This window comes from Nicotiana sylvestris, chromosome 1, assembly GCF_000393655.2.
Source record: "Nicotiana sylvestris chromosome 1, ASM39365v2, whole genome shotgun sequence".
Taxonomy (NCBI): domain Eukaryota; kingdom Viridiplantae; phylum Streptophyta; class Magnoliopsida; order Solanales; family Solanaceae; genus Nicotiana; species Nicotiana sylvestris.
The window spans coordinates 140,206,523-140,230,513 of record NC_091057.1 but is presented as its reverse complement, the minus strand read 5'-3'; the positions used below and the strand labels follow the sequence as shown (position 1 = coordinate 140,230,513).

The 23,991-nt window shown below is 38.3% G+C and overlaps 1 protein-coding gene across 1 annotated transcript; it reads right to left on the bottom strand.

Moving 5' to 3' along the window:
• Positions 1 to 2,560: 2,560 nt before the first annotated feature.
• On the bottom strand, positions 2,561 to 5,145 carry LOC104221422 (putative UDP-glucuronate:xylan alpha-glucuronosyltransferase 4). The gene is made up of 2 exons (XM_009772494.2): positions 4,388 to 5,145; positions 2,561 to 3,564 (listed from the first exon to the last, which is right to left on the bottom strand). The coding sequence occupies exons 1-2, from the start codon at positions 4,986 to 4,988 to the stop codon at positions 2,663 to 2,665; spliced, it is 1,503 nt and encodes a 500-aa protein (XP_009770796.1). The 5' UTR covers positions 4,989 to 5,145; the 3' UTR covers positions 2,561 to 2,662.
• Between the last annotated feature and the right edge of the window lie 18,846 nt (positions 5,146 to 23,991).

Sequence of the window (23,991 nt, the reverse complement as noted above, 5' to 3'; positions counted from 1 at the left end):
AGTTATTTGCATTCACGAAAATTAAAGTAAAATGCAGTGAACTTTCAATTGCTTGCCTTTAGATATATCCAAACCATACAAGACTGTGTTAGACCATATCAGCACTGCTTGTGATCAAAATGTTTTATGGTTGTTTTCCACACTAATTAATTCTCATTTTAATGTTATCACATGTGATGTGATATATGCTTCCACTTTAAATTTGTTTTCCATATTGATCTTATAGCGTCATACAATTGGAGGCGTGCTAATGAATATATCCCATTTCATGGGTCATAATTAGTTGGTAGATCTTTTTAACGTGAGATGAGTTGGGTGTTGAAGTAGCATAATTAAATTAAATATGCCCAAATCGATGCATAAGAAAAATTGTGAAAATATTTTTTAAGAAAATACTTTTTTTTGTTTGATATATTAGATATAGCCATAATAAGGAATTTTTTTTTAACTAATTGTTTAGCCCATCTTAACCCACCGATTTATTATCCATTTTGATAAGCCAACCTATCCATCTACTTGGAGGCCCCCAAATCCATTTCTCACTGCCAAATAATTTAGAAATTTTTACCTCCTATAGCAAAGGTTAACACCTTATTTATTTTAATAAATACCATTTAAAAAAATTATACTCTATAGATACCTTTTAAGGTTTATAGCAAAATATTTAATTTTGGTTACCTCCTAGCCCTAAGCCACTGAATACGCTAATCAGTTACACTTTTTTCTTTCTCTCTCTATTTTGATACATCCCATTCTCTTCCCCCATCCCATTAAAATTTAAGATCTCCTCCTCCTTCCACTGGCTCTTTATGAATTTTGGATCGGAGTAGTACATCGAGTGATTATTGCCGGCCGGTTGTACCAACAATAGGTTCATACTTTGGATAAAGCTTTTACGTCTCAGTGTGGTCTGTAAGAACTTCTTTTTTCGGTTGGCCTGTAAGAACTTGACAAAAGCATTTTATTTTGGCGTTCTTTATATGTTTAAATTGTGGTAGTGATCACCTCAAGGCATTCCAGGTTGATTTTGTGGAGGAATTGATTAAATAAGCTGGGGTGGTGGCTGTACCAGGCCGTGTATTCTTCCATACCAATTCGTCAAAATTAGAGGACTTTTCTTCGACTGCTATTACCTACCACATGAGGTATATCAGATCTGCGTTCTGCAAAAGTGAGGAGACATTAGCTGCTGCTTCACAAAAGTTAACCGAGCTCGTAGATGGTTCAGGGAGACTGGAGCTATTTTAGTAGTAATTAGACATTTATAGATACCATTTCAATGTATTTCATTGTATTCATTGTCTTTTTTTTCTCATTGTATTTCAGTGTATCCCGCTGTATTCTATGTATTTCATTGTATTCACTATCTCGTTATATGCCATGAATGTATTCATAATTTTTTTTAATTAATACAATTTATGTATTCAGATGTATTATATAATTTCTCTGAAGATTGCTATGTTTTTGGGGTATTTTTCGGCTGAGAATCTTTTTTATAACTGAAAATACAAATTTTGTGTGTTATAATTGAGTTTGTTGAGTTATATTAGGAGTCTATTATGTTAATTGATTCACTTTCCATTTTAAAAATAGTGTAATCCCCTATTTCACGCTGTGAATACAGTCGAATACAATAATCTGTCCAGCTGTAATCCCATGTTTTACTCCATGAATACAGTCGAATACACTCAGATACAACAACTGATTAGCTGGACTTCCCTGATTCACGCCTATTTTTTGCTACTGTATTCATGAATACAGTAGCTTAAATACATCAAATACATCTTATAACCACATAAAAGGTATCTATAATCCGTAATATAGCAAATGATATCTATAAATGGCTAATTACTACTAAAAAATGGTACTTTATGAAAATTTCTCAATAATTTACAAGGCGAGATGTCCCTAGACCTAATATAAGTTCATTGCACATTCAAGAGATAAAGAACTAACATAAACTGCTATCATTTGGACAATAGGGCCACAAATGGCGCCTTATTTCGTAATGATGCATATTAAGTATTTATAATATCTCAGCTTTTATAACCAAAAAAAACATAAACTTTTATTGTGAGTATTTCAATGTCAAAATAAAATGTCCAATACAGTAGATAAGTTGAGTCTTTTTCTGCTAACAAAAACGCTTCAAATTACGCGGAGTTAGAAACCTCTTAAAAACTTGGGGCTCTTTACGCAAATAGCATGTCGAATTTACTGTTTATATTTTAGCCAGTATATAGATTATACACTTTTATATATTGTTATACATATATTATATATCTATACATCCATCGGCTATTTTAGGGGGGCTATAAAGGTTAATTCTTCTTTTAAAATTTCGAAGATTAGTAAACATTTGGAGAAACACGTGCCATAAACATGAAAGTCATTCCCAGTGTACTTAGGACAAGAAAATAGGAACAGAGATAACGAAATACACACATCACTGAATCTAACGATAAATGAAGCACAGAATTTGCACTTGCAAAAATTAGAGATCTACCCCTAATAAATACATATATACATTAGGCTAATTGAAAGAGAGACTGTAATAGAAATATTGTAACCAAATGGAGATCCTATCATGCTAGAAATATAACATATTGCAAAATACTAAAAGGGAAATTGTTAGTATACATGATCTGAATCTCTTGTTAGACTAATTATCAAATAATAAATAAATAGGAAAGTCTTCATGCCTTCTTGGATCTTTCACTTCAATCCTCCAATGCCCATTTGAAAATTTAGCTTTCTTGGCTCTTCCCCTCCACTTAATTATCCTTGCATTCATTTCTGGGGTCAATGCACAATATTGCCTAAGCTCAACAGCCATTTTCTTGTACACTTTCCACCACCTCTCATGTGCTGAATCACTCGCAAAAATTTGAGATTCCACCTTATCCCAATTACAATCATAGTCTTCGTAACACATCCATGGCTTTAATCCCAAATAATGTACAGTATACGAATCATCGCGAAGGTCGCGATGACTCGAGTTCCCAAAAATCTTGAGAGCATTTAATTTACTAGGCCACCTATGCCACCACACAAACATTTCATTTAAAAAGCCTTGATCACCCCCATTATATGAACCTACTTCAAACCTTTTGTTCATTAAATTTTGGAACTTGCATTTTGATGGTTCTATGATCATAACACCCGAATTGAAAATGTAACCATCATTTCCAGCAGCTGATAGATCTGGATACGAAAAGAATTGATCGATGTTTCTAAAAACCACGAAATCTGAATCGATGAATATGACTTTATCGTATTCGCTGAGTTGCCATATTCTGAGCTTGCTGTAATTCCATTCATTATATGCATTTTTCTCAGCATGTGGACTTCTTATTCTTTTGATTTTCTTGATTTTCCAGCCTGCTGATCTAAGGCCAAGAAGGGATTTTGGAGAAATTGAGTCATCTGCTAAGAGCACAAGGTCTCTAGTAGAGTTAGTTTGAATGATGCTTTGTGCCAAAGCTATTGCTCCACAAACATAGGCTTCTGAGGAATGGAGAACTGTCACATAAGCTTCTCTTATTTCGTCCATTGCTAACTGCCCTGCATGTTAATTATTAAACAAGACTTTAACTTTTATACACAGATGGTGTAAATATTTACAAAAAATATCACTTTACATGTAACTATCAGGTAAAAGTGATTAAAAGTATAATCTCCCCCCCCCCCCTGGTTAGTACTCGGCTTGACAAAAATGTCTTCTAAGAAAAGACGTATTTGATATTCCAAATATATGTAACATGATTTTCTAATAAAATTTTCTTGATGTAACGTTTTGGCATATTTGATTGTCGGTATTTTTCTCAACGTACTTTCTATAGATGAATTACGAATCGAGAATTCATACTCAACAGCAATCTTAACCACCAAACGAGCAAATCGAGAAATGTAAAAGCAGATAAAACTAATAAATTGAGAACCCATACCGAACTTGCTTGTGCTCTGGTAATGAATTTTTGGATTATTGATGACTAGTTAGTTAAAATAAAATATGCAGTTTTTTCTCTCTGAGATAGAGTACAAAATTTGCTTTGCTGCTAATTCAGTAAAATTCTTTAAGAAGTCAAGCTAAAATTATTCAAAATTCAAATACAATCAAACTAAAAGAAAAAAACTCTGTCCCAATTGATGTGGCACAATTTTCTTTTTATTTTTGTCACAGAAAACATGATATCTTTTTATACATGACACAATTTAATTTTAAAAATTTTATTTTATCCTTGATGAGATTATTTATAAACTAAACAAATGTGTGTCTTGTTTTTCTATTACAAGTTTCAAAAGTATTGCATTCTCTCTTAAACTATAAACTATGTGTCCAGTCAAATAAGATCACATAAAATTAGAAGAAGAAAAAATAATTCACCTTGTTCTGGAAATGGACGAGCAAGCTGACAACTACCAACAGGTATAAGAATTTTTTGCTTCAGCCTTTTCAACTCAGGCTTATAAACCCACAAATTCTCTTCATGCAACAACATGTCTTCACATCGGAAAATCTCCCACATTGGCCCACAATCGCCGATAAACACCGCATACGGCGGCCGTTTATTATTATTATTCCAACTCCCACCACTTCTTACCAACAAGTTAGCCACCACCAAGTTAACTTGTAACCTAAAAACATCCCTAAAACCGAACCCTGCTTTTTTACATGGAACCTTTGCAATAACAACATCCAGTTCCTCGTACTTCTCGAAAACCGGCATTGGTATTTCTGGGCACGTAGGCTTGGCTGAAACCTCATCTTCATCAATCCATTCTGGAAACAAGTCTTTCCACTTAATTTTATCCGAAACTCTAGGAAATTTCACGTCGAATGTCTCCACATTTTCTGCCCCATGCAATCCAACGTAGTCGAAAAACGAGTCATCATTAAAGTTTACGAGGCCGATTTTTAGTGTTTTGTCCTTGATTTCGTCTTGCAAAAGTCGAAACCATTTAGGTTGTCTAGTGACATATTGCATAGGCAAATTATTTTGTATAAATAAAGTTGTTGGTTTTTCTAGGAGGGAGATTGGAAGTTCACGTTGTTTTTGTCTCAGTCTGCAAGTTAGAGTTAGGTAGAGGAGGAAGAGGGAGAGAAATATGAGAGAAAATGTAAAGGATATTGGCTTAGACGATGCCATTGTCTTTTGCAGGTTACCACGTCTTTGTGGTTTATTGCTTTGTTATATACACAAGTTTTGTACTAAATTTATTAGTTCCAGTGTTTTGTTTTTATAGAAAAAAATTTGGAGGAGAAAAATTCAAGACTATCGAAAGAGTTAACGTTTGGTGGGCAGTGCAGGGACGCACGTTCACATTAGTTACATTCTAGATTTTTAATTAATTAACGGATTAGTCAACATGATTCTTTTTTGTTTATCACCATTGGTTGGGACCCGTAAATGGACATTTATCCTTCTCAAGGCCGGACAAAGTATTATATGGAAATTGTTTCATGCATTTGGTGGATAAAGGTTTTTTTGTTTTTGATTTTTGTGGTTGGTATTTATTAGGTGGGAAGAAGTTTATTGGGGTTTCATAATTTTATAGGAAGTTACTCTGACAATGTGAATTCTTTCATCTAATACTGGATTTCTCAAATCTAATTGTTGTGATATTTGTTTTTCCTTCCATAATTTGGTTAATTTGTGACTCATTATACTCAGGATTAATTGTTTTAAAATTAAAATTCACAAATTGAGCAAAATAAGTTCAACCGCATTAAGATGCTTCATTGTGACATGCCTCACATAAACCTTTTCAAAACGTTGACCTGCATATTAACTGAAATCTGCATATTATTGTGTGTTGCTATACACCGAAATACATATACGCAGTAGTACTATATAGGAATTTTTGCATTCATATATGCTACATGAAGCTATATTACCATCCCTACTCAAGTTTTACTATAATTATATTTTGTACGTATACCCAATTACCATTTATGTATATTTTAAAGGAATTAATGATAATAGTTAGTGTCCTAAAATAACTCTAACATATCTTCCACCCCCACCCCACACGTTTCTCTCTCCACATCCTACCCCCCTCCCCCACGTATCTTGCACTCACTCACGATTCTACCATTGACAACGTAACCATTAAAAAGCTTTGAAGCGTTAAATTCGAATTTGGGTTTTCAAAAAACATTATTTGTTTGAATTGGATGTTGTTGCAAAGAATTGAGAATTCCCTCTATGTCTCTGTCTATCTCTTAATCCCTAATTTCAGTAATGTAAAGCAAAGGAAAAGAGAGCAGTCATTCCACTATTGACAGCCATTTCGAATTTGGGTTTTCAAAAATCATTATTTATTTGGATTAGGTATTGTTGCAAACAATTGAGAATATGGGTTTGAGTTTATATCTCAATTTTGAGGGTGTTTTGGTGAAGATTAGACTTGATTTTGGCTAAATTTCAGATTGAAACTCGAAGAAGTTGAATACTATTGTATAAAAAATATATTTAAGTTATATGATATTGTAGTTGTATTTACGACATGTACATTATATTTACCACATTGTAGTAAAATTGTAGAAAAATTGTATTATGTTGTTTTTATATATTTTTTTATTTAACTATTGTATGAAAGTTGAACAATACTATTGTATAAAAATATATTTAAGTTATATGATATTGTAGTTGTATATAACTGAGTAGAAATAATGTATGAAAATTGTAGATAAGTTATAAATAAGTTGTATAATATATAATTAGTTGTATGAAATTTGTTATTACTGTATATAAATCAGATACAAAATATACAAAAGACATATTGTATAAAATTTGTATTAAGTGGTATGATATTGTATTCATATTTAACTGGGTAGAAATAATATATGAAAGTTGTAGATAAGTTGTGTAATATATAATTAATTGTATGAAATTTGTTTTTACTATGTATAAATCAGATACAAAATATACAAAAAAATATATATAAAATTTATATTTAAGTGGTATGATATTGTAATTGTATATAATTGGATAGAAATAATGCTGATAAGTTGTATATAATTGGGTAGAAATAATATGCAGTTAGAATCTTGGAATCAAAGTTGGGTTAGGAGTTACAGTGGTAGTAGTAGAGAAGCAATTAAATACGATGTGGTGATAGTTGGAGGTGGACCTGCTGGGTTATCGGCTGGGGCTGCTATTAGGCTCAAACAGTTGTGCCAACGTGTTGTTGAGAAAGGAGCTGAAATGGGTACGTTAATTTATATACTCCTTTTATATTCTAACAATGAAATTAATTGTGGTTGTTAATTTGATTTTGATTGGATTGGACAGGTGTATTTGAGCCCCGGCCACGGGCTGGAAACAGGAAGAGGTAATTTCGTCACTAAAAATATATCCGTCATGCATTTAAGTACAAATTGTTATTTTTATCACATAAAATGAATATTTAGTGATGATTTTTCTATTGTTGCTAATAATTTCGTGGTTATGTTGTGGCAGAGAATGCACTTTGACAGGTTATATATTTTTCTCATATTCTTCTCCATTGTTGCAAATGGTCGGAGTCCGCAATAGCTATCTTCTCTTGTGGACACGTCAGAATTGTTGGACCCATTTTCTCATATTCTTCTCCTCCTTTCACCCTAAGGGACTAATATATGTTTGCAACCGAATTCTGTCACTATTCAATAATTTTTAAATGTCATAAGATTTTGCAATGAATTTAGATGGATCCTCGCTTCTAAGAAAAAAATTGAAATAATGGTGCAATATTGGACATGTGAACTGGATGCAGATATGTTAGTATTTCTGCTGTTAACTTGAGTTTGCAAGTACGGGATCTTCTATTCCCGTTGATCAATTTGAGTATCTATTATAGTTTCATGTAGAAGAAATAGTAGGGGTATTAAATGAGACTTGACAAAGACAGAGTAACGCGCATGTTTTTTCAGACCACGGGGAAGTGACGAGGGAAAACAAGATTAGAGAACCACGAGTCAAGGTACAACATTTATGCATGGCTTAATTAATATGAAGAAGAGAAATAATTTGTAATTCACTAAGAATGCTGATTGTATAATTAATTACAAGATTAAAAGTTTAAAACCCAAAATCTTTTTCATTTTCTATTTTATTCTTGTTCTATATACATATTAAGCTTCAAATGAGTGAGCATAGTATCATAGTTAATTTCGATTCCCTTAATGTCAACCTGAAAATTCTATTATTCCTTTTAGAGCTGTCAATATGGGCCGGGCCAGGTTAACCCAGTCCACATGAACTTTAGCAATTGACAAATCGGGCTGGGTTAGCCTACTATTTTGATGGGCCTTATAATGGTCAGCCCACCCCAGCCCTATGTGGACCGCAGGCCCTCACGTACTGGCCTATCATTTTTAAAATATAACTTTATATTTATTTTTTAAGTTCTAACCTAAAAAAAAGATAAATATTTAAAAGTAAAAAAATTATTATTCGAATAATTTCACAAAACTTAATAACTTTTTATATTGTTCCAATATATCACAATAAATACTAAAAAAAGTAAAAGACAAGACTATATTTCATTTATTAAAAGTCAAAACTCAAAACAAACTATTCAACAGAAAGTGCATGACGCTTATGGGATATTCAACACATCATCTTCGTCAAACACATTTGAATCCACTTGTGACAAGGTTGTCTTAACATCTTCACTTTCATCTATCCACGATTCATATGCAAAATTAATTAGTTGAATATTAAAAATAATTAAATTTTAAAAACTAATAATATTTAAATGCACATAAAAAATATTACCAGTTTGAGTTTGGGAAAAATCGTGCAGCCAATTTCGAGTAGTAACAAGTGTTTGGACATTTTAATGATGGATACAACTTCTGTACTTTGTGAGAACACGCCTATCAATGCTAAGTGCTGATTCCGATGCTATAGTGGTAATAGGAATATTTAAGTACATCACGCGCCATCACTGAAAGATCTGGATATTGTCTAGATTGGTCCTTCCAATACATGACAACATCCATCTCTTGAAACTTCTCATGATCAAGTTTTGATTCCTCTAAGTAAGGATCCCATTCTGACTCTCCATCACTTGTGGCGATCCGGCCAGTCGTCTCATGAGTTACTGCTCCGTTTCCCCCATTTCTGCTTCTTATTGCTTTGTCTAATGGTCCTATATGCAATTGGGTTGGTTGGCTCGGGTTTGGAAATGAATTGGTAAGGTTTGAGACACTTAGGCTCTTTTGAGGAAGCTTAAGTTGGAAAAGTCAACCGGATGTTGACTTATAAATTAGAGGGATCGGATGTGAGTTCTGATGGTTCGGTTAACTTCGGGAGGTGATTTGGGACTTAGGAGCGTGATCAGAATGAGTTTTGGAGGTTCGGAGTAGATTTAGGCTTGAATTGGCGAAGTTGATATTTTGGCGATTTTTGGTTGGTAGGTGAGATTTTGATATAGGGATCGGAATGGAATTTCAAGAGTTGCAGTAGTTCCGTTGTTTCATTTGGGATGTGTGTGCAATTTAGGTATTTTGGACGTGGTTTGGTTGAGTTTTTTTTATCAAAAGCGGAATTTAGAAGTTTTTGGAATTCTTAGGCTTGAATGCAATGTAATTTTGGTGTTTTGATGTTGTTTTGGGAGTTCCGAGGGTTGAAACAAGTTTGAATGAGGTTATTGGATATGTTGGCATGTTTGGTTGGGGTCCTGAGGGCCTCGGGTGAGTTTCGAAGGGTTGAACGAATCATTTTAAGTTAAAGAAAAGTTGCAAATTTTGGTTTTAACCGTTGCAGGTATTTTGTTCTTCGCTTTCGCGAGTGAACCCTCGCGTTCACGAAGGGTCAGGAAGGGAGGCATCAGGATTGGCCTTCGCGTTCGCGAGGGGGAGTCCCGCATTCGCGAAGGGCCGGAATGGGAAGCATCACGTTCGCGAGAGGCCTGACCGTGTCCGCGAAGGTTGGTGAAGCTGAGGCATCATGTTCACGATGGTGCGATCACGTTCGCGAAAGAGACTTTTGGTCAATGGAATTTTGTGCTTCGCGAACGCGAGGCTATGACCGCGTTCGCGAAGAAGGATTTCTGATCGCTGGGCAGAATGTTTAAAGGCCATTTTCGCGAGTTTTGGCTTAAGTCCACCATTTTTTACTCGGTTTTGAAGCTTTTTGAGAGAGATTGGAGAGGGAATCAAGGAGGACTTGTTGGAAGTAAGAATTTTGGACTTAAAACTCGATTCTAATGTGAAATCTACCTAATAAATCATGGAATCTAAGCCAAAAATTGAGGAATTAGGGCTTGGGATTAAGAGAATTTAAAATGAGAATTTGAGGGGTCATTTGGACTCCGATTTTAGTATTCTTAGTATGTATAGACTCGTGGGAGGATAAGGATTCCGTTGATGTGATTTTTATCAAGTTTCGAGACGTGGGCCCAGGGGTCGAGTTTGGCCTATTTCGAGATTTTTGGTATAATTTGATTATTTTCGCTTGGGCTTCGTTCCCTATGCATATTTTGACGCCGTGATTCTGATTTTGGATAGATTCAACACGAGTGTAGGCCTATTCGAAGGGCAAAGGCGTCGTAGAGTAGTATTTTCTCCAGTTTGAGGTAGGTAACAATTGTAAATCTGGAACTGAGGGTATAAAACCCCGATATTTGACTTATTTTGATAACTGCGGTGACGCACATGCTAGGTGACGAGCGTGTGGGCATGTACCAGTAGGGATTGTGACTTAGTCCATCTCGTAGCAACTATTAATCTGCGTATCTGATTTGGAACCTTATGATATTCCGTACTTTAGACATTTATACTATATTATGGGTTGTATGCCATATTTGGGGCCTTGTGCAGACCTGTTGAGACCCTTAGGGGCATTTTTACTATTTTTCCTCACTTTACTTGTTGAAAGCATATCCCCAGTCATGTTTTACCTATTTAAATGTTTAAAGCTGGTTTTATCACTCTACTTCTAAATGTGAGGACTGTTTGGACTGAGTTCCCTATTTTCTACTATTGTGCCTGAGAGGCTGTGAGGTTAATGACTGAGAGAAGTTGAGAACCTAATGGCGAGGACATTTATATATGTATGAGTTATGGATCGGGTTGCACGGTGCATTGATACTTATATGGATCGGGCTGCACGTCGCATCCAATATATTGGATCGGGCTGCGCGTCGCAGCGATATGACACTTAGGCGGTAGGAGCCCATCCGGAGTCTGTACACCCCCAATGAGCGTAGTAGACTATAAACTATGGATTGGGCTGCACGCCGCAGTGGTTACTATGATTTCTATTATTATGAGATATTAATGAGCCTGAGTGCTGAGAGTGAGTACTGAGTGATGAGAGTTGAGTCACGAGTGACTGAGAGGCTGCCCGAGAGGCCATATTCTGAGTGACACCTTGCCCGAGGGGCCCAATTATGATATTGTCACTGATTTCACTCTTCTTTTAAAATAAGTTTCTGTTGCAAAAATTGCTAAGTATATGGTTTCAAGTATTTAAATTGAAATTGATGACTTTACGACGACACTGCTTTTAAACTGTGAAGTTAATCTGTTATCCCTTTGTTCATTTATTTATATGATTTTTAACTACTCGTCACTGTTTTTTGACCATATTTACTTTAGTTACTTACTGAGTTAGCGTACTCACGTTACTCCCTGCACCGTGTGTGCAGATCTAGGTGCCCGAGCAGTAGAGTGAGGGTCCTCAGCATTAGCAGAGTTTGCCGGAGACTGCAAGGTAGCTACATGGCATCCGCAGCCCTGCTTTCTTCCTCTATCCTTGTTTTTCCGCATTTTAGACTTGTTTTGTATCAAACAGTCAAATTTGTATATGCTAGAGGCTCTAGACTTGTGACACCAGATGGTTGGGCTATGTTGGTTTAACATTGTATTGATTTTCGCACATTTTGGCTGTTTTATGTACTTCTTATGAAAAATTGCGTTTTTAAACTTGTGTTAGAAAAATGGTTTTAAAAAGGAATTTGTTGTAGTTAATGGTTTGGGTTGGCTTGCCTAGTAATGTGATAGGCTCCATCATGACCGGACATTTGAGGTCGTGACAAGTTGGTATCAGAGCCTAGGTTACATAGGTCTCGTGAGTCATGAGCCGGTTTAGTAGAATCTCGCGGATCGGTATTGAGTCATCTGTACTTATCCTCGGGAGGCTGTAGAACCTTTAAGAAAAACTTCATACTCTTGAAATTCTTGTCGTGTGAATCTGTTGATTCGAGTACTAAACTTCTGTTATTCCATTCTCTCACAGATGGTGAGGACACGTGCTACCGGGAAGGATGGATGACCACCAGTACCACCAGCTGGGGCTACTAGAGGCCGACGACGCGGTCGAGGTCGTGGTAGGGGCAGAGCAGCTAAGATAGCACCTACAGATCCACCAACTGCCCTAGTTCAAGATCAGGTCCCAGATGTGGACGCTACAACAACACTAGCTCAGGCACCCGCCGTGCCTATTGCGGTTCTAGGCCTCTAGGAGGCTTTAGCTCAGATCTTGTCAGTGTGTACCGATTTGGCTCAGGCGATCTTAGTTACTACGGCCGCAGCTAGTTCTCAGGCCAGGGGAGGCACCCAGATTCCCATTGCTCGCACACCAGAGTAGGTTGTGTAGGGACTCCAAACACCGGGGGCACTCCAGCCCAGCCGGTTGCACCAGCTCAGGAGTATGTAGTACCAGTTATGCCAGACGACGAGCATCGTCGACTAGAGAGGTTTGGCAGACTTCAACCTCCAACTTTCAACGGGGCAGAGGGCGAGGATGCTTGGATAATTGCTAGAGGATGCTTCGTACAACAGGTATTCTAGAGACTAGTGGTGTAGCTTTTACCACCTTTCAGTTTTCTGGGGCTGCCTTCACTAGGTGGGAGGTGTATGAGAGGAGTAGACCTGTTGGTGCAGCGCCCCTTACATGGCAACAGTTCTCTGTTATCTTTCTAGAGAAGTATGTGCCACAGTCTTGCGAGAGGAGCTGCGCAGGCAGTTCTAGCAGTTGCGTTAGGGAGATATGACTGTGATGTAGTATGAGATGCGGTTCTCTAAGTTATCTTGTCATGTGGTCTGGTTGGTTCCGACAGATAGAGAAAGGATTATGAGGTTTGTTGATGTTCTCACATATCAGCTTCAAATTCTCATGATTAGGGAGAGGGTGACAGGTGCTACTTTTGAGGAGGTTGTTGACATCGCCTGTGAGATTGAGTCGGTTCAGGAGCGAGAGGAGAGGGAGGCTAAGAGGCCTCGGGGATCTAGTAGCTTTAGTAGTGCCCCTTTGAGGGGTCAGTTCCAGCAGGGCAGAGGCCGTCCATTCAGGCAGGCTCATTCAGCTTGCCCAGATTATCGTGGGGCATCGTCGACTCATGGTTCTCACAGTTCTCATCAGGGCCACTCATCACTCAATGCCCTTCCAGCCCATAGTTCGTCCCGTGCTCCATTAGTTCAGGGTTCTTCCATGCCAGGTCCTTCTACTGGTCATTCCAGTGTCAGGGGTTCCTTTCAGTCCCCATCTCCAATACCGATGAGTTGTTATGAGTGTGGAGAGTTTAGGCATATGAGGAGGCAGTGTCCTCATCTTCATGATGGTCCCTCTCAGCAGAGCGGTCAACCCTCAACTTCAGCTCTAGTTACTTCACCACCCGCCCAGCCAGCTAGGGGTAGAGGTCAGGCAGCTAGGGGTCGCCCTAGAGGGGGAGGTCGATCAGGTGGTGGTCAGACTTGTTTCTATGCCCTCCCATGTAGACCAGATGCTATTGCTTCAGATGCCGTGATTTCAGGTATTGTTTCAGTCTGCCACAGAGATGCCTTTGTATTATTTGATCCCGGTTCCACCTTTTCTTATGTGTCATCATACTTTGACCATTATTTGGATATGCCCCGTGAGTCTCTCATTTCACATGTTCATGTATCTACTCTAGTAGGCAATATTGTTGTCGTAGACCGTGTGTACCGGTCATCTGTGGTGACTATTGGGGGTCTGGAGACCTGAGTGGATCTTTTATTATTATGTATGGTGGATTTCGATATCATTTTGGGCATGGATTGTCTATCTCCATATCGTGTTATTCTGGACTGTCATGCCAAGACAGTCACATTGGCTATACCGGGTGTGCCACAGATTGAGTGGCGAGGTTTGACTGATTATGTTCCTAGTAGAGTGATCTCATTTTTGAAGGCCCAACGTATGGTTGTGAAAGTATGTCTTTCATATCTAGCCTTTGTGAGGGATGTCGGTGTAGAGACTCCTAGTATTGATTCTGTCCCAGTTGTGAGGGATTTTCTCGATGTGTTTCCTGCAGACCTGCCGGGCATGCCACCAAACAGGGATATTGATTTTGGTATTGACTTGGTGCCGGGCACTCAGCCCATTTCTATTCTGCCATATCGTATGGCACTAACAGAGTTGAAAAAGTTAAAAGAGCAGCTTCAAGAACTCCTTGATAAGGGGTTCATTCGGCCTAGTATGTCATTGTAGGGTGCTCCGGTTCTATTTGTGAAGAAGAAGAAGAAGAATGACACTATGAGGATGTGCATTGATTATAGGCAATTGAACAAAGTAACAATTAAGAACAAGTATCATTTGCCTCGCATTGATGATTTATTCGACCAGCTTCAGGGAGCGAAAGTGTTCTCCAAGATTGATGTCTTTTTGGGTTTATCACCAGTTGAAGATCAGGGACTCGAATATTCTTAAGAAAACTTTTAGGACCCGATATGGTCATTATGAGTTCTTGATGATGTCTTTTGGGCTGACCAATGCCCCAGTAACGTTCATGCATTTGATGAACAGCGCGTTCCGGCCTTATCTCGATTCGTTTGTCATAGTCTTCATTGATGATATTCTGGTGTATTCACGTAGTGAGGAGGAGCACGCGGAACATTTGAGAGTTGTGTTGCAGAGATTGAGGAAGGAGGAGCTTTATGCAAAATTCTCCAAGTGTGAGTTTTGGCTCAGTTCAGTGGCTTTCTTAGGGCACGTGGTGTCCAACAAGGATATTCAGGTTGATCCGAAAAAGATAGAGGCGGTTCAGAGTTGGCCCAGACTGTCCTCAGCCACAGAGATTCGCAGCTTTCTTGGTTTGGCAGGCTATTATTGCTGGTTTGTTCAGGGATTCTCATCTGTCGCATTGCCCTTGACCAAGTTAACTCAGAAGGGTGCTTTATTTGTATGGTTGGACTAGTGTGAGGAGAGCTTTCAGAAGCTCAAGACAACTTTGACCACAAATCCAGTATTAGTTTGTCATGAGCTTTAGGTCTATATACCGTGTATTATTATGCTTTGAGAGTTGGTATTGGTTGTGTATTGATGCAGGAGGGTAAAGTTATTGCTTATGTTTCTCGTCAATTGAAGCCCCATGAGAAGAACTACCCCGTTCACGATTTGGAGTTGGCTGTCATAGTTCACGCGTTGAAGATTTGGAGGCATTACTTGTATGATGTGTTTTGCGAGGTGTTTACTGATCATCGTAGCCTCCAACACTTATTCAAATAGAAAGATCTCAATTTGAGGCAACGGAGGTGGTTGGAGTTGCTTAAGGATTATGATATCGCTATATGGTACCATCCGGGGAAGACCAATGTGGTGGCCGATGCTTTGAGCCGAAAGACGGTGAGTATGGGGAGTTTGGCATATATTCCAGTTGGGGAGAGACCTCTTGCAGTTGATGCTCAGGCCTTGGCCAATCGGTTCATGAGGTTAGATGTTTCGGAGCCCAGTCGGGTATTGGCTTGCATGGTTTCTCGGTCTTCATTATATGATCGCATCATAGAGCGCCAGTATGATGATCCGCATTTTCTTGTCCTTAAGGATAGAGTTCAGCATGATGATGTAAGAGATGCGACTATAGGTGATAATGGGGTGTTGAGGATGCAGGGCCAGATATACGTGCCCAATTTGGATGGGCTTCGGGAGTTAATTCTGGAGGAGGTCCATAGCTCGCGGTATTCCATTCATCCGGGTGTCACGAAAATGTATCAGGATTTGAGGCAACATTATTGGTGGAAAAAAATGAAGAAAGACATTATGGGATTTGTAGCTCGGTGTCTCAATTGTCAGTAGGTGAAATATGAGCATTAGAGACCGGGTGGCTTGCTTCAGCAGATGGATATTCTAGAGTGGAAGTGGGAGAGGATCACTATAGACTTTGTAGTTAGACTTCCACGGACTTTAAGGAAGTTCGATGCTATTTGGGTGATCGTGGATCGGCTGACCAAGTTCGCACACTTTATTCCTCTGTGTACTACCTATAATTCATAACGGTTGGCAAAGATCTATATCCTGGAGATTGTTCGTTTGCATGGTGTCCCAGTTTCCATCATTTCGGATAGGGGAACTCAGTTTACCTCGTAGTTTTGGAGGTCTGTGCAGCGAGAGTTGGGTACTCAGGTCGAGTTGAGTACAACTTTTCACCCTCAGACGGACGGGCAGTCCGAGCGCATTATTCAGATATTGGAGGATATGTTGCGTGCTTGTGTCATTGATTTTAGAGGGTCATGCGATTAGTTTCTACCGTTTGCAGAGTTTTCTTATAACAACAGCTACCAGTCGAGTATTCAGATGGCTCCGTATGAGGCTTTGTATGGGAGGCAGTGTAGATCTCCAATTGGTTGGTTCGATCCCGGAGACTAGGCTATTGGGGAAAGACCTGGTGCAGGATGCTTTAGAAAAGGTGAAGGTAATTCAGGAGAGGCTTCGTATCGCACAGTCAAGGCAAAAGAGTTATGCTGACAGGAAGGTTCGAGATGTGTCTTACATGGTTGGCGAAAAGGTTCTGTTGAAGGTTTCGCCCATGAAGGGTGTTATGAGATTTGGAAAGAAAGGTAAATTGAGTCCTCGGTTCATTGGGCCTTTTGAGGTGCTTCAGATGATTGGGGAGGTGGATTATGAGCTTGCTTTGCCACCCAGCTTGTCGAGTATGCATCCGGTATTTTATGTTTCTATGCTCCGGAAGTATATTGGGGATCCGTCTCATGTTTTGGATTTTAGCACGGTTCAGTTAGATGATGATTTGACCTATGATGTGGAGCCAATAGCTATTTTGGGTCATCAGGTTCGAAAGTTGAGGTCAAAGGATATAGCTTCAGTGAAAGTGCAGTGGAGAGGTCAGCCCGTAGAAGAGGCTACCTGGGAGACCGAGCGGGAGATGTGGAGCAAATATCCTCACCTGTTTGAGGCTTCAAGTATGTTTCTTGACTCGTTCGAGGATGAACGTTTGTTTAAGTTGGGGAGGATGTGACGACTCAGCCAGTCGTCTCATGAGTTACCGCTTCATTTCCCCCATTTCTGCTTCTTATTGCTTTGTCTAATGGTCCTATATGCGATCGGGTTGGTTAGCTCAGGTTCGGAAAAGAATTGGTAAGGTTCAAGACACTTAGTCTCTTTTGAGGAAGCTTAAGTTGGAAAAGTCAGCCGGATATTGACTTATGAGTTAGAGGGCTCAGATGGGAGTTCTGATGGTTCGGTTAGCTTCGGAAGGTGATTTGGGACTCAGGAGCGTGATCGAAATGAGTTTTGGAGGTTCAGAGTAGATTTAGGCTTGAATTGACGAAGTTGATATTTTGGCGATTTCCGGTTGGTAGGTGAGATTTTGATATAGGGGTCGAAATGGAATTTCGAGAGTTGTAGTAGTTCAATTGTGTCATTTGGGATGTGTGTGCAAAATTTCAGGTCATTCAGACGTGGTTTGGTTGGGTTTTTATCAAAAGCGGAATTTAGAAGTATTTGGAATTCTTAGGCTTGAATCCAATGTAATTTTGGTGTTTTGATGTTGTTTTGGGAGTTCCGAGGGTTGGAACAAGTTTAAATAAGGTGATGGGATATGTTGGCATGTTTGGTTGGGGTCCCGAGGGCCTCGGGTGAGTTTCAGAGGGTTGAACAGATCATTTTAAGTTAAAGAAAGGTTGCAGATTTTGGTTTCAGTTGTTGCAGGTATTTTGTTCTTCGCGTTCGCGAAGGGTCAGGAAGGGAGGCATTAGGATTGTCCTTCACGTTCGCGAGGGGGAGTCCCGCATTCGCGAAGGGCTGGAATGGGAAGCATCGCATTCGCGAGAGGCCTGACCGCACTCGTGAAGGTTGGTAAAGCTGAGGCATTGCGTTCGCGATGGTGCGATCACGTTCACGAAGGAGAGTTTTGGTCAATGAAATTTTTGTGCTTCGCGAACGCGAGGCTTTAACCGCGTTCGCGAAGAAGGATTTCTGATCACTGGGCAAAATGTTTAAAAGGTCATTTTCGCGAGTTTTGCCCTAAGTCCACCATTTTTTTACTCGGTTTTAAAGCTTTTTGAGAGAGATTGGAGAGGGAATCAAGGAGGACTTGTTGGAGGTATGAATTTTGGACTTAAAACTTGATTCTAATGTGAAATCTACCTAATAAATCATGGAATCTAAGCCAAAAATTGAGGAATTAGGGCTTGAGATTAAGAGACTTTAAAATGAGAATTTGAGGGGCCATTTGGACTACGATTTCAGTGTTCTTGGTATGTATGGACTCGTGGGAGGATAAAGATTCCGTTGATGTAATTTTTATCGAGTTTCAAGACGTGGGCCCGGGGGTCGGGTTTGGCCAATTTCGAGATTTTTGGTATCATTTGATTATTTTCGCTTGGGCTTCGTTCCTTTAGCATATTTTGACGCCGTGATTATGATTTGGATAGATTCGATGCGATTGGAGGCCGATTCGAGGGGCAAAGGCATCGCGGAATAGTATTTCACCGGTTTGAGGTAAGTAACCATTGTAAATCTAGAACTGAGGGTACAAAACTCCGGTATTTGACTTATTTTGATAATTGCGGTGACACACATGCTAGGTGATGAGCGTGTGGGTGTGCACCAGTAGGGATTGTGACTTGGTCCACCCCTTAACGACTATTAAGCAGCGTATTTGATTTGAAACCTTATGATATTCTTTACTTTAGTCATTTATACTGTATTATGGGTTATATGCCATGTTTGGGGCCTTGTGCCGACCTGTTGAGACCCTTAGGGGTATTTTTACTATTTTTCCTCACTCTACTTGTTGAAAGCATATCCTCAATCATGTTTTACCTGTTTAAATGTTTAAAATTGGTTTTATCACTCTACTTCTAAATGTGAGGACTGTTTGGACTGAGTTCCCTAATTTCTATTGTTGTGCCCGAGAGGCTGTAAGGTTAATGACGGAGAGAAGTTAAGAACCTAATGGTGAGGACATTTATATATGTATGAGTTATGGATCGGGCTGCACGCCGCAACGATACATTTATGAATCGGGCTGCATGCCATAGCGATATTTATATGAATCAGGCTGCACGCCGCAGTGATATATATATATATATATATATATGTCGGATCGGGCTGCGCGGCGCAGCGATATGACGCTTGGGCTGTAGGAGCCCCTCCGGAGTCTATACACTCCTAGTGAGCGTAGTCAACTATAAACTATGGATCGGGTTGCATGCCGCAGCGGTTACTATGATTTCTATTATTATGAGATATTAATGAGCCTAAGTGCTGAGAGTGAGTACTGAGTGATGAGAGTTGAGTCACGAGTAACTGAGAGGCTTTCCGAGAGGCCATATTCTAAGTGACACCTTGCCCGAGGGGCCCAGTTATGATATTGTCACTGATTTCACTCTTCTTTTGAAATAAGCCTCCGTTGGAAAATTGCTAAGTATATGGTTTCAAGTATTTAAACTGAAATTGATGACTTTACGACGAAACTGGTTTTAAACTGTGAAGTTGATCTGTTATCCTGTTGTTCATTCATTTATATAATTGAGGACATAACAATGAAGACAGTACCACTTTAGTTTGGTATTATTCCTGTCACACCTTCTTTTTCCTACACTCTCGGAAGGAGTGTATAAGAGAGTTTTTCCCAACTTAAAGTGACAATCGAAACGAGATTATTTATTTATTAAATTCAGAGTCGCCACTTGGGATAATTTATGATGTCCCAAGTCACCGGTTTAAATCCTGAATCGAGGAAAAGATTGACTCTATATTACAGTCTGCGAACCAGAAATCCGGGTAAGGAATTTTTTTAACTGGGGAGAAGGTGTTAGGCATTCCCGAGTTCCGTGGTTCTAGCACGGTCGCTCAACTATTAGAATTGGCCTATTTACTTTATTTTAGTACATATTTTAACCTATGGTACAATTTTAATTTTATAACCGCTTTTACTTAACTATTTTTAGGAGAAAGATTCAACGTCATCTAAAACATGTCTTGAACTACGTCACATAAATGCACCCGCGGTCCATGACACATTTTATTTAACGTTGTTTGAGATTTGGATTTGGGTCACATAAATGCACACCCGAATTGAGATTCACGTATCGTAACCATGCCACGGAAACTGTATCCATGGCCACGATAATTTATTAAGAACTTGCCTAAGGCATGCTAACAATTTTGGAATCAGTAATTATTTTATTATGAACTACATGAACAAAATGGGCTAGCTACGTATATTTACAATGATTAGATTAACTACAACTATTGTTAAGTTAGGCTAAAGGATCAATTAACTCATTACTGATCTTATATAAATCGCTATATCCATCTTAGCTCTAATCCTTAAGGTTTCTTATTTTCACCTTCATAACCAAGCTTAAACAAAATTTCCAAACCACAAATTAATAAAGATAAGAACAGAAAAACTAATTCCATCAGCAACTCCATTTTAAGCTATTGTCAAGCAAACATTTTAAACATGCTTTAACTACATTTTAAACAAATTATTTTAAGCTACTGTCAAGCAAACATAACATTCATCCAAAAATCAAGATAGGCAAATAAAAAAAAACCATGGCCACAAATAGATCACTTAACAGAGGATAAGAATTTGGCCTCGATAATATTAACACAAAATCAGTTATAGCAAATTTTGATGAACTAAATCTAACCCGGAAATGCAACAGTAACAGGAGCTCGGATCGCAAACCCCATAGGCAACCTCAAACTCGAACTCGCACTCTACGATTTGAACACTGAAATTCTGAAATTCAAATTATTCGGAAGTGAAGGCAGTAGAAAAGAATTCTTCATTGTCATGGACTATTGGTTGGATTATGAAGTCCATTCCTTGGGTACATATAGGCGACAATTATATATGACCCCGTTTGAGTTGCTTGCTTCAAGACAGTAGGGACACATGAATTGAATGCTGACTAGGGATTTTTTAAAGGAAGGAGCATAACTTGTATCATATCTACTTTGATTAAGATTTCACAATTGAGCACTTTCAGTAAAAATTGTAGAAATTTCCCTTTATCCCACAACCAAATGAAACTGTTTCCTCAAATTGTCGTTCTCCTCTACCGTCTCCGTGCTCTTGTGAGTGGAGTGACTTTTTTTAATTCTTGAAAGGAAAGGACGATGAAGATCTGAAGTGGGAGGGGGTTCTTTTGTGTGTTGCGGCCGATATTTTTTTGTGTCCTCTAGGTCTAGAGTCTAGGGTGTATTTATATACATAGGAAGGGATTTTAGGTTAAGGAGGTATGGACTTGGTATTATTGGGCCTTAAAACTAGGCCAAAGAAAGAAATAAAATGGACTACTATATTAAAATAGGACAAATTAACCCAAGGCTAACTCTTCCTTCTAAATATAATTTATAATATAAAAATTTAAAACTAGTCTTAATCAATTGAACCAAACTATATTAAAACATGAAACTATTTTTTGTGTTTTCAAAATTATATATAAAAATAAAGATAAAGTACTATTTTTTGTATATTTTTATATTTAATTTTATGAAGGATACGCAAATTAAAATATTTTTATAATTTTTATTTTTTTTGGTTGAGGAAATAAAGTAAAAAAAGTCAAAATTAGCTGAAATAGCGATATTAAGCCTAAACTAAATATTTACATGCTAAAATGAGTGAAATTTCGGGGAGGGTCAAAAATCACATGTCTACAGCTGTCCCTTTTTGACTGGAAACGCGAAGCGTTTTCGGACAAAGAACGACTAGATAGGTTTTTTGACCCGACCTTTATTTAGGGAGATCAAAATTAAGAAAAAAGGGAATGTGACCGAGCCCTGGTATCTGAGCTGCCTACATATCCTTGGCTATAAAGGAAATAGGCCATGTGTAGTTCAGAGGTGAGTGAGATGATGGAATATATTGAGGTGGAGTGCCGGTCGAGGTGCCGTTCCGCCGAGGTTCCAATCCGTGATCATGTTATTACATTAAAAATCAAAAATGAAAAGACTAACTAAGCCTGTCAACTATGAGTTACAAGATTCCTATCTATAAGTCTTCTGAAGCTTGATTTTGAATCTTGAGTGGTTCTTCATGCAGACTTTGGATTTGAACCTTGACGCTAGTTGCAGGTGCTAGTTCATCCTTCTTCAGCTTTTAGGATCAGGACCAAGCATGCATTGCATGTGACCTCGGCCATATTTGAGCAGCCCACATCTTTCATCAACTTCTACATTTGGATTAACCTCTTGTCTTTCTTTTTTGTTTTTTTTTCCTTTATTAGGACTAACTTCTGTTGATCACTTCAGACTGTTGACTCGCATTCTTGCCGTGAGCTTCTTTTGTTGCTAACTTGAATTGCATTCTGAATTGAATTCCTTTTTTTTTCCAGGTGGGCGCCTGATTGTTGAACTTGAACCGTCTTCTCTTGTTACTTGACACTGTTTTCCCTTGAAACTTGAACTGTCTTCCTTCGAAACTGTTTTTCCTTGAAACTTGAATTGTCTTCCCTTGTTTTCCAGGTGGGCGCCTGATTGCTGAACTTGACCTGTCTTCCTTCGAAACTTGAATCGTTTTCATTTGTTCTCCAAGTGAGCGCCTGATTGCTGAAACTTTCTGTGTTCCCTTGTTTTCCATGTGGGTGCCTACAACCAAAACCAACAAAACAAACGAAATTTTCTGCCCCAGTTTGTACTAGAAAGATTTGTGAGTTGTTAGCAGTATTGTAAACCACTTATATTATTGATGTAATGATGAGTAAACTAAAGACTAGACTAGGATGTACGTTTCCTAAATGTGATTGAGCTTGTGAAAAACAATAAACTACGCTTGACTAAAGTAAAGACTGACTGTATTCTCCAAGCGGGGCCCTTGATTTCAAGAAAACTAAACATTGATAACTTTAAGAAAACTAAAAATTGACCCTCTTTTTTTTCAAATCCAGACTTCTTCTTTTTTCAAAATATTCTAGGAGAAAATTCGTCAGACTAGGTTTTCTATCTTAGGAGAAAGATTTATCTGACTAAGACGTTAATCCTAGGAGAAAATTCGTCAGACTAGGTCCTTTTTTTTTTGTATCTTAGGAGAAAGATTCATCCGACTAAGACGTTTATCCTAGGAGAAAATTCATCAAACTAGGTTTTCTATCTTAGGAGAAAAATTCATCAGACTAAGATTTTGATCCTAGGAGAAAATTCATCAGACTAGGTTTTCTATCTTAGGGAAAAAATTCATCAGACTAAGATTTTATCCTAGGAGAAAGTTCATCAGACTAGGTTTTCTATCTTAGGAGAAAAATTCATCAGACTAAGATGTTTATCCTAGGAGAAAGTTCATCAGACTAGGTCTTCTATCTTAGAAGAAAGATTCATCAGACTAAGATTTCGATTCTAGGAGAAAATTCATCAGACTAGGTCTTCTTTTTTGTTATCTTAGAAGAAAGATTCATTAGACTAAGATTTATATTGGGAGGAAAATCCATCAGACTAGGAATTTTTATCCTAGGTGGAAAATGTAAAGATCAATGGAAAGATTTTATGCATATAGCAAGACAAATAAAGGCAAAGATTTGAGAAACTTCCTTTTGTAGTCTCTTCTCGTCTTTTCTTTGTTTTTTTCCCCTTTTTTCATCATTTTTTTTCTTTTTGAATCACTTTCCTTGCACCGTTTTGTTCCTGTTTCATACAAAGAAAAATTTGTCAGTTTTGAAAATGGTGGTCAGTTTGTAGCCTTGAGTCTTGGGCAGCTTGGCTTCTGCTCAATCAGCTTGAGTCGGCTTCAAGAGACTTTTGCTCTGCATCAACCCTAATTGTTTCACACCTATTATCATTTGTA